The sequence below is a fragment of the Camarhynchus parvulus genome, unplaced genomic scaffold (assembly GCF_901933205.1).
Source record: "Camarhynchus parvulus unplaced genomic scaffold, STF_HiC, whole genome shotgun sequence".
Classification (NCBI taxonomy): Eukaryota; Metazoa; Chordata; class Aves; order Passeriformes; family Thraupidae; genus Camarhynchus; species Camarhynchus parvulus.
Genome location: NW_022148479.1, coordinates 51,435 through 64,216, shown reverse-complemented (window position 1 = coordinate 64,216; position 12,782 = coordinate 51,435). Strand labels below are relative to the sequence as shown.

Sequence of the window (12,782 nt, the reverse complement as noted above, 5' to 3'; positions counted from 1 at the left end):
TGGCTCAAAACTGTCCCCAAACCCCCACAAATGTCCCCAAATTGTCCCCAAGCCCCCAAATGTCCCCAAGCCCCCAAATTGTCCCCAAACGCCCCCAAATTGTCCCCAGATGCTCCTAAATCCCCCCAAATTGTCCCCAAATTGTCCCCAAAAACCCCCAAAATGTCCCCAAATTGTCCCCAGATGCTCCTAAATCCCCCCAAATTGTCTCAAAACTGTCCCCAAACTGTCCCCGAATGTCCCCAAAATGAAGGGCCAGGCCCGGATTTTAACCCTTTATTGCCGGTGCCACCGCGCGTCCCCAAAGGCCACCGAGGGTCCCCAAAGTGTCCCCAAGCCCACAATGTCCCCAATGTCCCCAAATCCCCACAAATTGTCCCCAAATTGTCCCCAAACGCCCCGAAATTGTCCCCAAATGCCCCCAAATTGTCCCCAGATGCTCCTAAATCCCCCCCAAATGGTCTCAAAACTGTCCCCAAACCCCCACAATTGTCCCCAAACGTCCCCAAAATGAAGGGCCAGGCCCGGATTTTAACCCTTTATTGTCGGTGCCACCGCGCGTCCCCAAAGAGTCCCCAACCCCACAATGTCCCCAAGCCCACAAATGTCCCCAAACGCCCCCAAACGCCCCCAAATTGTCCCCAAACACCCCGAAATTGTCCCCAAATACCCCCAAACTGTCCCCAGATGCTCCTAAATCCCCCCAAACTGTCCCCAAATGTCCCCAAACTGTCCCCAGATGTCCCCAAACTGTCCCCAACGTGTCCCCGAAGGAGCCGAGGGCCAGGCCCGCGTTTTAACCCTTTATTGCCGGTGCCACCGCGCGTCCCCTCCTCGGTGTCACCTCCCCGCCGGGCGCGTCCCCGGTGTCCCCGGGCCTGGGGACAGCTCAGATCTTGCCGGGGAAGGTGCCCTCCTCGCGGGCCTCGTCCCACGCCGTCACCTGGGGACACAAACGGGACCGGGGACACATACAATTGGGGAATTGGGAGTGGTGGAATTGGGGGAGGGAGGGGTTGGGGACATTTGGGATGTTGGGGGGAATGGGGACATTTGGGGGACATCGGGGGGATTGGGGACATTGAGGAGTTTGGGGACATTGGGGGGATTGGGGACATTTTGGGGGATTGGGGACATTGGGGACATTTTGGGGGGGTTGGGGACATTGGGGATGTTGGGGGGAATGGGGACATTGGGGGGATTGGGGACATTGGGGACATGAATGGGGACATTGGGGGGGTTGGGGACATTTGGGGGATTGGGGACATTGGGGACATTGGGGGGATTGGGGACATTGGGGACATTTGGGGACATTTGGGGGATTGGGGGACATTGGGGACATTTGGGGATGCTGGGGGGGTTGGGGACATTGAGGGGACATTTTGGGGGGTTGGGGACATTTGGGGACATCTGGGAGTTGGGGACATCAGGGGACTGGGGGAATTGGGGACATTAATGGGGACATTGGGGGGTTTTCGGGACATTGGGGACATTTTGGGGGGTTGGGGACATTGGGGATGTTGGGGGGAATGGGGACATTGGGGACATTGAGGAGTTTGGGGACATTTAGGGGATTGGGGACATTGGGGGATTTGGGGACATTGAGGGGGTTGGGGACATTGGGGACATTTGGGGACACTGGGGGGGGTTGGGGACATTTTGGGGGATTGGGGACATTTGGGGGGGTTGGGGACATTGGGGACATTTTTGCAGTGGTTGGGGACATTTGGGATGTTGGGGGGAATGGGGACATTGGGGGGACATTGAGAGGAATTGGGGACATTTGGGGACATTGAGGGGACACAGGGGACATTGAGAATGTTGGGGACATTGAGGATGTTGGGGACATTTGGGGGATTGGGGACATTTTGGGGGGGTTGGGGACATTGGGGACATTGGGGATTGGGGACATTGAGAGGAATGGGGACATTGAGGGGACATTGGGTGATTTGGGAACATTGAGGGGGTTGGGGACATTGGGGACATTTGGGGACACTGGGGGGGTTGGGGACATTTTGGGGGGTTGGGGACAATTGGGGATGTTGGGGGGGAATGGGGACATTGGGGACATTGAGGGGACATCGGGGGGTTGGGGACATTGAGAGGAATTGGGGACATTTGGGGACATTTTGGGGGGGTTTGGGGACATTGGGGCGGTTGGGGACACTGGGGACATTTTTGGGGTGTTGGGGACATTTGGGGACATTGGAAGGACTGGGGACATTGGGGCCCCTCGGGGACACTTTGGGGATACTCTGGGGACATGGGGTGACATTTGGGGACATTTGGGGACAGCGCTCACCCACGAGGTGGGACACAGGGACTTGTAGACGCGGAAGTACCACTGGCACGGGGTGGCATCGGCGCCGCGGGCGTCCATGGCGCGCTGGCACCGCTGGAAGTCTGGGGACACCAATGGGGACATCAGTGGGGACATCAGTGGGGACACTGGGGACATTGGGGGATTGGGGACATTGGGGACATTGCAGGGACATTGGGGACATTGGGGACAATGGGGATGTTGGGGACATTGGGGACACTGGGGACATTGGGGACATTGGGGACATCAATGGGGACACTGGGGACATTGGGGACACCGAAGGGACATTGGGGACATTGGTGGCATCAGCGCCGCGGGCGTCCATGGCGCGCTGGCACCGCTGGAAGTCTGGGGACATCAATGGGGACATCAATGGGGACATTGGGGGATTGGGGACAATGGGGACATTGGGGACAATAGGAGACATTGGGGACATCAATGGGGACATTGGGGGATTGGGGACAATGGGGACATTGGGGACAATAGGAGACATTGGGGACATCAATGGGGACATTGGGGGATTGGGGACAATGGGGACATTGGGGACAATAGGAGACATTGGGGACATTGGGGACATTTGGGAATCAGGGACATTGGGGACATTGGGGACACTGGGGACAGTGAGAAGACATTGGGGACATTTGGGGACACTGAGGGGACATTGCAGACACTGGGGACATTTGGGGACATTGGGAGCATATTGGGGACATTGAGGGGACATCAGGGACATCAGAGGGATCAAGGACATTGAGAACATTTTGGGGACGTTGAGACGACATTGGGGACATTGGGGACATTTGGGGGATTTGGGGACAACGGGAGATTGGGGGATCGGGGACACTGGGGACATTGGGGACACTGAGGGGACATTGGGGACACTGAGGGGACATTGGGGACATTGGGGACACTGGGGACATTGGGGACATTGGGGACACTGAGGGGACATTGGGGACATCGGGGACAACGAGCAGCCAGAGCGGGGAGAAAAACCCCCCAATTTGGGCATTTTGGGGCCATTTTTATGGGAATTTTTGGGTTTTTTTCATGGGAATTTTTGCATTTTTGGGATTTCGGGATTCCCCAGGTGGATTTTGGGGTGAATCTGGGGGATTTTGGGGTGAATTTTGGACATTTTGGGGTGAATTTTGGACAACATTTTGGAGATAAAATCCCGAAATTTGGGCGTTTTGGGGCGATTTTTATGGGAATTTTTGGGTTTTTTTTCGTGGGAATTTTTGCGTTTTTGGGATTTTGGGGTTCCCCAGGTGGATTTTGGGGTGAATTTGGGGGATTTTGGGGTGAATTTGGGGGATTTGGGTCCATACCCAGGTAGTTCTGCCAGCAGTTGCGCGTCTGGTTCTGGTTGGGGAAGCGGCGACAAAAATCCCCAAATTTGGGTATTTTGGGGCCATTTTTATGGGAATTTTTGGGGGATTTTCATGGGAATTTTTGCATTTTTGGTAATTTGGGGTTCCCCGGGCGGATTTCAGGGTGAATTTGGGGGATTTTGGGGAGAATTCGGGGGATTTTGGGATGAATTTTGGAGATTTTGGGGTGAATTTTGGACAAGATTTTGGAGATAAAATCCCCAAATTTGGGCGTTTTGGGGTCATTTTGGGGCCATTTTTATGGGAATTTTTGGGTTTTCTTCGTGGGAAGTTTTGCATTTTTGGTAATTTGGGGTTCCCCGGGTGGATTTTGGGGTGAATTTGAGGAATTTGGGGGAGAATTTGGGGTGAATTTGGGGGATTTTGGGAGAAGATTTTGGAGATAAAATCCCCAAATTTGGGTGTTTTGGGGCCGTTTTAATGGGAATTTTTGGGGGATTTTCATGGGAATTTTTGCATTTTTGGTAATTTGGGGTTCCCCAGCTGATCTTTGGGGTGAATTTGGGGGATTTTGGGGGGAATTTGGGGGATTTTGGGTCCATACCCAGGTAGATTTGCGTCTGGTTCTGGTTCCGGAATCAAAGATAAAAATCCCCAAATTTGGGTATTTTGGGCCATTTTTATGGGAATTTTTGGGGGATTTTCATGGGAATTTTTGCAATTTTGGTAATTTTGGGTTCCCCGGGTGGATTTTGGGGTGAATTTGGGGGATTTTGGGTCCATACCCAGGTAGTTTTGCGTCTGGTTCTGGTTCCGGAATCAAAGATAAAAATCCCCAATTTGGGCATTTTGGGGCCATTTTTATGGGAATTTTTGGGGTTTTCTCGTGGGAATTTTTGCATTTTTGGTAATTTGGGGTTCCCCGGGCGGATTTCAGGGTGAATTTGGGGGATTTTGGGGAGAATTCGGGGGATTTTGGGATGAATTTTGGAGATTTTGGGGTGAATTTTGGACAAGATTTTGGAGATAAAATCCCCAAATTTGGGCGTTTTGGGGTCATTTTGGGGCCATTTTTATGGGAATTTTTGGGTTTTCTTCGTGGGAAGTTTTGCATTTTTGGTAATTTGGGGTTCCCCAGGTGGATTTTGGGGTGAATTTGAGAAATTTGGGGAAGAATTTGGGGTGAATTTGGGGGATTTTGGGAGAAGATTTTGGGGATAAAATCCCCAATTTGGGCATTTTGGGGCCATTTTTATGGGAATTTTGGGGGGATTTTCATGGGAATTTTTGCATTTTTGGTAATTTGGGGTTCCCCGGGTGGATTTCGGGGTGAATTTGGGGGATTTTGGGATGAATTTGCGTGAAGATTTTGGGGTCAATCTGGGCGAAGATTTTGGGGATAAAATCCTCAAATTTGGGCGTTTTGGGGTCATTTTTGGGCCATTTTTATGGGAATTTTTGGGGGATTTTCATGGGAATTTTTGTGTTTTTGGTAATTTGGGGTTCCCCAGGTGGATTTTGGGGTGAATTTGGGGGAGTTTGGGGTGAATTTGGGTGAAGATTTTGGGGATAAAATCCCCAAATTTGGGCGTTTTGGGGGCAATTTTGGGGCCATTTTCATGGGAATTTTTGCATTTTTGGTAATTTGGGTTTCCCCAGGTGGATTTTGGGGTTCCCCAGGTGGATTTTGGGGTGAATTTGGGGGATTTTGGGGTGAATTCCGGGGATTTGGGGTCCATACCCAGGTAGTTCTGCCAGCAGTTGCGCGTCTGGTTCTGGTTGGGGAAGCGGCGACAAAAATCCCCAAATTTGGGCATTTTGGGGCCATTTTTATGGGAATTTTTGGGGGATTTTCGCGGGAATTTTTGCATTTTTGGTAATTTGGGGTTCCCCGGGTGGATTTTGGGGTGAATTTGGGGGATTTTGGGGAATTTGGGGGATTTTGGGTCCATACCCAGGTAGTTTTGCGTCTGGTTCTGGTTCCGGAATCAAAGATAAAAATCCCAAATTTGGGCATTTTGGGGCCATTTTAATGGGAATTTTTGGGGTTTTCTCGTGGGAATTTTTGCAATTTTGGTAATTTGGGGTTCCCCAAGCGGATTTCGGGGTGAATTTGGGGGATTTTGGGGAGAATTCGGGGGATTTTGGGATGAATTTTGGAGATTTTGGGGTGAATTTTGGACAAGATTTTGGAGATAAAATCCCCAAATTTGGGCGTTTTGGGGTCATTTTGGGGCCATTTTTATGGGAATTTTTGGGTTTTCTTCGTGGGAAGTTTTGCATTTTTGGTAATTTGGGGTTCCCCAGGTGGATTTTGGGGTGAATTTGAGAAATTTGGGGGAGAATTTGGGGTGAATTTGGGGGATTTTGGGAGAAGATTTTGGGGATAAAATCCCCAAATTTGGGCGTTTTGGGGCCATTTTAATGGGAATTTTTGGGGGTTTTCATGGGAATTTTTGCATTTTTGGTAATTTCGGTTTCCCCGGGTGGATTTTGGGGTGAATTTGGGGGATTTTGGGGTGAATTCGGGGGATTTTGGGTCCGTACCCAGGTAGTTCCGCCCGCAGTTGCGCGTCTGGTTCTGGTTGGGGAAGCGGTGACAGAAATCCCAAATTTGGGCGTTTTGGGGCCATTTTTATGGGAATTTTTGGGGGATTTTCATGGGAATTTTTGCATTTTTGGTAATTTGGGGTTCCCCAGCTGATCTTTGGGGTGAATTTGGGGGATTTTGGGGGGAATTTGGGGGATTTTGGGTCCATACCCAGGTAGATTTGCGTCTGGTTCTGGTTCCGGAATCAAAGATAAAAATCCCCAAATTTGGGTATTTTGGGGCCATTTTTATGGGAATTTTTGGGGGATTTTCATGGGAATTTTTGCAATTTTGGTAATTTTGGGTTCCCCGGGCGGATTTCGGGGTGAATTTGGGGGATTTTGGGGAGAATTTGGGGTAAATTTGGGCGATTCTGGGAGCTTTTGGGTGAAGATTTTGGGGATAAAATCCCCCAATTTGGGCATTTTGGGGCCATTTTTATGGGAATTTTTGGGGTTTTCTCGTGGGAATTTTTGCATTTTTGGTAATTTGGGTTTCCCCGGGTGGATTTTGGGGTGAATTCCGGGGGTTTTGGGTCCGTACCCAGGTAGTTCTGCCAGCAGTTGCGCGTCTGGTTCTGGTTGGGGAAGCGGCTGTCGAACGGCGCCGTGCGGTAGCGGCACAGCTTCAGCTGCATGTCCTCGGCCATGGCCAATTAACCTAATTAGAGAGCGCAATTAACACCCCCGCTCGTTAATCCCCCTCCGGAGAACATTCATCAGCGGCCCGAGGGGTTAATTGGGCGTGCAGAGCGTTCATTGCGGGAAAAACGGGAAAAAATTGGAATTTTTCAATGTTTTTGTCGGAGTTGAGACGACAGAAACGTCGCTAATTAAAGTAATTAGCGGCTAATTAATTAGCTACGTGACTAATTAGAACCTACTTAGTTATCAAGTTTAATAATTAGCTCATTAATTGTTAATCAATCCGCAGCCACCATGATAAATATGACAAGTGAAATCAGTAGGAAAGGAAATTTTAAAAAGAATTAATTGTGCTAATTAGCAGCTAATTAATTATCTAATTAATTCATTCTTTAGTACCTGTTTAGCTAATTATCATTATTTACTACCAGTACTTATTAGCTAATTATATCAGCACTTATTAATTAATTATCTCAGCCCAACCTGTTAATTACCTCATTAATTATTGCCAGCTAATTAGCAAAATTAACAAAATTAAATAGAAACAGAAACACCTTAAAAATCATTAATGATCGTAATTAACAGGTAATTAATTAGCTAAGCAATAGATTCAACCCTAATCAATTTATCATTAACCTAGCTTGCTAATTAGCTCATTAATTATTAATTAATGCCACCTAATAATGAAAAATAGAGAAACTAAAAACAGAAATAGAAACAGATTGAAGAACCATTAATTATTCTAATTAGCAGCTAGCTAATGAGCTAAATAACTGGTTCCAGTCTAGTTAATTAATGGTCAACCCAGCCGGTTAATTAGCTCATTAATTATAAATAAATGGCAACTAATAATGAAGAACAAGGAAATTAAGCAGAAAAGAGGTTGGAAAATTATTGTTGACTCTAATTAACAGCTAATTAATTAGCTAATTGACTGCTTAGCACCTAGTTAATTAATGATTAACCTAACGTATTAATTAGCTCATTAATTTGTAACTAATCCCACCCTGCAGTCATTAATTATTAATTAGCATAAGGATTAATTAGGAGCCTGAGGCGTTAATTGCTGGGAAAACAGAAAAAATTACATTTTAATCTTAATTAAATTTAATTTCAATTAAACTTTAATTTTATTTTTTTGTGGGGGGTTTTGGAAGAGAAAACCGTCATTAATTAAGGTAATTAGCAGCTAATTAATGAGCGAACCAATTGATTCCCACAGAGTCAATTAATTGCTTCCCTAGGCTGTTAATTGGCTCCTTAATTCTTAATCAGCCCCGCCCTGCAATAGCAAATAAGGGGATAAAACTCATTAATGATGCTAATTAGCAGCTAATTAATTCGTCAGCACACTAATTAACGCCCAGCCCGTTCGTTATCTCATTATTAATTACTTTGTTGTTCGTTAATTGCGCCCTACAATGACAAACAGCAGCAGCCAACACAGCAGAATAAAATCATTAATTAATTAACCATTAATTAAGCCTGATTGTTAATTAACTCCACCCTGCAAGGAGAAACAAGAGGACAAACCTCCCATTAATTATGCTAATTAGCGGCTAATTAATTAGCTGGACAATTGATTAGCCCCCAGCTCATTGATTATCAGCCTGGCCATTCATTAGCTCATTAAGGGTTAATTAGCCCGACCGGGCAACAAACTGCTCCCAGTTCATCCCAGTTCAAACCAGTTACCCCAAATCCTCTCCCAGTTCCCTCCCAGTTCATCCCAGTAACTCCCAGTTCAAACCAGTAACCCCCCCAGTTCCCTCCCAGTGTCCCCAGTTCACCCCAGTGTCCTCCCAGTTCAAACCAGTAACCCCAATCCCATCCCAGTTCAAACCAGTAACCCTGAATCCCATCCCAGTTCAAACCAGTAACCCCAATCCCATCCCAGTTCAAACCAGTAACCCCCAATCCCATCCCAGTTCAAACCAGTAACCCCCAATCCCATCCCAGTTCAAACCAGTAACCCTGAATCCCATCCCAGTTCAAACCAGTAACCCCCAATCCCATCCCAGTTCCCTCCCAGTTCAAACCAGTAACCCTGAATCCCATCCCAGTTCAAACCAGTAACCCTGAATCCCATCCCAGTTCAAACCAGTAACCCCCAATCCCATCCCAGTTCAAACCAGTAACCCCCAATCCCATCCCAGTTCAAACCAGTAACCCTGAATCCCATCCCAGTTCAAACCAGTAACCCCCAATCCCATCCCAGTTCAAACCATCTCTTGGGAATTTTGGGATTTTTTCCAGGAATTTCTGAATTTTGTCCAGAATTTGGGATAAATTTGGGATAATTTGGGATTTTGCCCCGTTCCAGGCATGGTGGGCGTGATCTTGGTGGGCACCAAATTTTGGGGTTATTTTGAGTTCCTGGCTGGAATTTTGGGGCAATTTTGAGGTTTTTGGTTGGAATTTTTGGGTTTTTTCCTGGAATTTTGGGTTTTTTCTGGAATTCCGGGATAATTTTGGGGTGAATTTGGGCTAATTTGGAATTTTTGCCCCATTCCAGGCATGGTGGGCTGGATCTTGGTGGGCACAAAATTTGGGTCTTTTGGGTTCCTGGCTGGAATTTTGGGGCAATTTTGAGGAATTTCTTGGGAATTTTGGGATTTTTTCCAGGAATTTCTGAATTTTGTCCAGAATTTGGGATAAATTTGGGATGATTTGGGTTTTTCCCCTCATCCAGGCATGGTGGGCGTGATCTTGGTGGGCACCAAATTTTGGGGTTATTTTGAGTTCCTGGCTGGAATTTTGGGGCAATTTTGAGGTTTTTGGTTGGAATTTTTGGGTTTTTTCCTGGAATTTTGGGTTTTTTCTGGAATTCCGGGATAATTTTGGGGTGAATTTGGGCTAATTTGGAATTTTTGCCCCGTTCCAGGCATGGTGGGCGTGATCTTGGTGGGCACCAAATTTTGGGTCTTTTTGGGTTCCTGGCTGGAATTTTGGGGCAATTTTGAGGAATTTCTTGGGAATTTTGGGATTTTTTCCAGGAATTTCTGAATTTTGTCCAGAATTTGGGATAAATTTGGGATAATTTGGAATTTTTGCCCGTTCCAGGCATGATGGACGTGATCTTGGTGGGCACCAAGTTTTGGGGTGTTTTTGGGTTCCTGGCTGGAATTTTGGGGCAATTTTGAGGTTTTTGGTTGGAATTTTTGGGGTTTTTTCCTGGAATTTTGGGGTTTTTTCTGGAATTCCGGGATAAATTTGGGATAAATTTGGGTTTTTCCCCTCATCCAGGCATGGTGGACGTGATCTTGGTGGGCACCAAATTTTGGGGTTATTTTGAGTTCCTGGCTGGAATTTTGGGGCAATTTTGAGGATTTTTGTGGAATTTTGGGATTTTTTTCTGGACTTTCTGGATTTTTCCATAATTTTGGGATAAATTTGGGATTTTGCCCCATTCCAGGCATGGTGGTCGTGATCTTGGTGGGCATCAAATTTTGGGGTTTTTTGGGTTCCTGGCTGGAATTTTGTGGGAATTTTGAGGAATTTTGTGGGAATTTTGGGATTTTTTCTGGAATTTTTGAATTTTGTCCAGAATTCCTGGATTTTTTGGGATAAATTTGGGCTAATTTGGAATTTTTGCCCCGTTCCAGGCATGGTGGTCATGATCTTGGTGGGCACCAAATTTTGGGTCTTTTTGGGTTCCTGGCTGGAATTTTGGGGCAATTTTGAGGAATTTCTTGGGAATTTTGGGATTTTTTCCAGGAATTTCTGAATTTTGTCCAGAATTTGGGATAAATTTGGGATAATTTGGAATTTTTGCCCCGTTCCAGGCATGATGGACGTGATCTTGGTGGGCACCAAGTTTTGGGGTTTTTTTGGGTTCCTGGCTGGAATTTTGGGGCAATTTTGAGGTTTTTGGTTGGAATTTTTGGGTTTTTTCCTGGAATTTTGGGTTTTTTTGGAATTCTGGGATAAATTTGGGATAAATTTGGGTTTTTCCCCTCATCCAGGCATGGTGGACGTGATCTTGGTGGGCACCAAATTTTGGGGTTATTTTGAGTTCCTGGCTGGAATTTTGGGGCAATTTTGAGGATTTTTGTGGAATTTTGGGATTTTTTTCTGGACTTTCTGGATTTTTCCATAATTTTGGGATAAATTTGGGATTTTGCCCCATTCCAGGCATGGTGGTCGTGATCTTGGTGGGCATCAAATTTTGGGGTTTTTTGGGTTCCTGGCTGGAATTTTGTGGGAATTTTGAGGAATTTTGTGGGAATTTTGGGATTTTTTCTGGAATTTTTGAATTTTGTCCAGAATTCCTGGATTTTTTGGGATAAATTTGGGCTAATTTGGGATTTTGCCCCGTTCCAGGCATGGTGGGCGTGATCTTGGTGGGCACCAAGTTTTGGGGTTTTTTTGGGTTCCTGGCTGGAATTTTGGGGCAATTTTGAGGTTTTTGGTTGGAATTTTTGGGTTTTTTCCTGGAATTTTGGGGTTTTTTCTGGAATTCCGGGATAAATTTGGGATAAATTCAGGATAATTTGGGTTTTTGCCCCTCATCCAGGCATGGTGGACGTGATCTTCGCCGACGTGGCGCAGCCGGACCAGACGCGCATCGTGGCGCTGAACGCGCATCACTTCCTGCGCTCGGGGGGGCACTTCCTCATCTCCATCAAGGTAAAAACCAGTACGGACCAGTACGGACCAGTACGGACCAGTACGGACCAGTACGGACCAGTACGGACCAGTACGGACCAGTATAGACCAGTACGGACCAGTATAGACCAGTACGGACCAGTATAGACCAGTATGGACCAGTACGGACCAGTACGGACCAGTATAGACCAGTATAGACCAGTATAGACCAGTATGGACCAGTATGGACCAGTATGGACCAGTACGGACCAGTACGGACCAGTACGGACCAGTACGGACCAGTACGGACCAGTATGGACCAGTATGGACCAGTACGGACCAGTACGGACCAGTATAGACCAGTATGGACCAGTACAGGTCACTGGGTGGCTGGAACCAGTCTGGAACTGGGGTTGAACTGGTTTGAGCTGGTTCTGACTGGGATTGACCTGGTTAGTACTGGATCTAACCAGTTCAAACGGGGATTTAACTGGTTCTAACTGGTTCTTACTGGGATTTAACTGGATCTGACTGGTTCTGACTGGCATTTAACTGGTTCTAACTGCCTCAAACTGGTTCTGACTGGTTCGAACTGGTTCTGACTGGGATTTAACTGGTTCAAACTGGTTCTAACTGGGATCTAACTGGTTCTAATTGGGTTGGAACCGGTTCTAACGAGCTCCAGGCGGCTCTGACTGGTTCTAACTGGGCTCAGGCCGGTTCTAACCGGTTCTGACTGGTTGAAACTGGTTCTTACTGGGATCTAACCAGTTCAGACTGGCTCATACTGGTTCTAACTGGTTCTAACTGGGATTTCACCAGGTCTGACTGGCTCAAACCGGTTCTAACTGGGCTCAAACCATTTCTAACTGGTTCTAACTGGACTCAAACTGGTTCTAACCAGGCCTGACTGGTTCTGATGAGTTCTAACTGGGCTCAAACCAGTTCTAACTGGTTCTAACTGGGCTCTAACCGGTTCTAAGTGGGCTCAAACCGGTTCTAACCGGTTCTAAGTGGGCTCAAACCGGCTCTAACCGGTTCTAAGTGGGCTCAAACCGGCTCAAACCGGTTCTAAACGGTTCTAAGTGGGCTCAAACCGGTTCTAAGTGGTTCTAACTGGGCTCAAACCAGTTCTAACTGGTTCTAACTGTGCTCAAGCTGGTTCCAACCAGTTCTGACTGGTTCTAACTGGGCTCAAACCGATTCTAACCAGTTCTAAGTGGAATCTAACCAGTTCAAACCGGTTCTAACTGGGCTCAAACTGGTTCTAACTGGGCTCAAACCAGTTCAAACTGGTTCTAACTGGGCTCAAA

General features: G+C 46.9%; 1 protein-coding gene across 1 annotated transcript; it reads right to left on the bottom strand.

Annotated features, from left to right (window-relative positions):
• Window positions 1-789: 789 nt before the first annotated feature.
• On the bottom strand, window positions 790-6,893 carry LOC115916815 (cytochrome c oxidase subunit 6B1). The gene is made up of 3 exons (XM_030970555.1): window positions 6,782-6,893; window positions 2,303-2,403; window positions 790-943 (listed from the first exon to the last, which is right to left on the bottom strand). Exons 1-3 carry the CDS (start codon window positions 6,885-6,887, stop codon window positions 890-892), a joined length of 261 nt encoding a protein of 86 aa, XP_030826415.1. The 5' UTR covers window positions 6,888-6,893; the 3' UTR covers window positions 790-889.
• Between the last annotated feature and the right edge of the window lie 5,889 nt (window positions 6,894-12,782).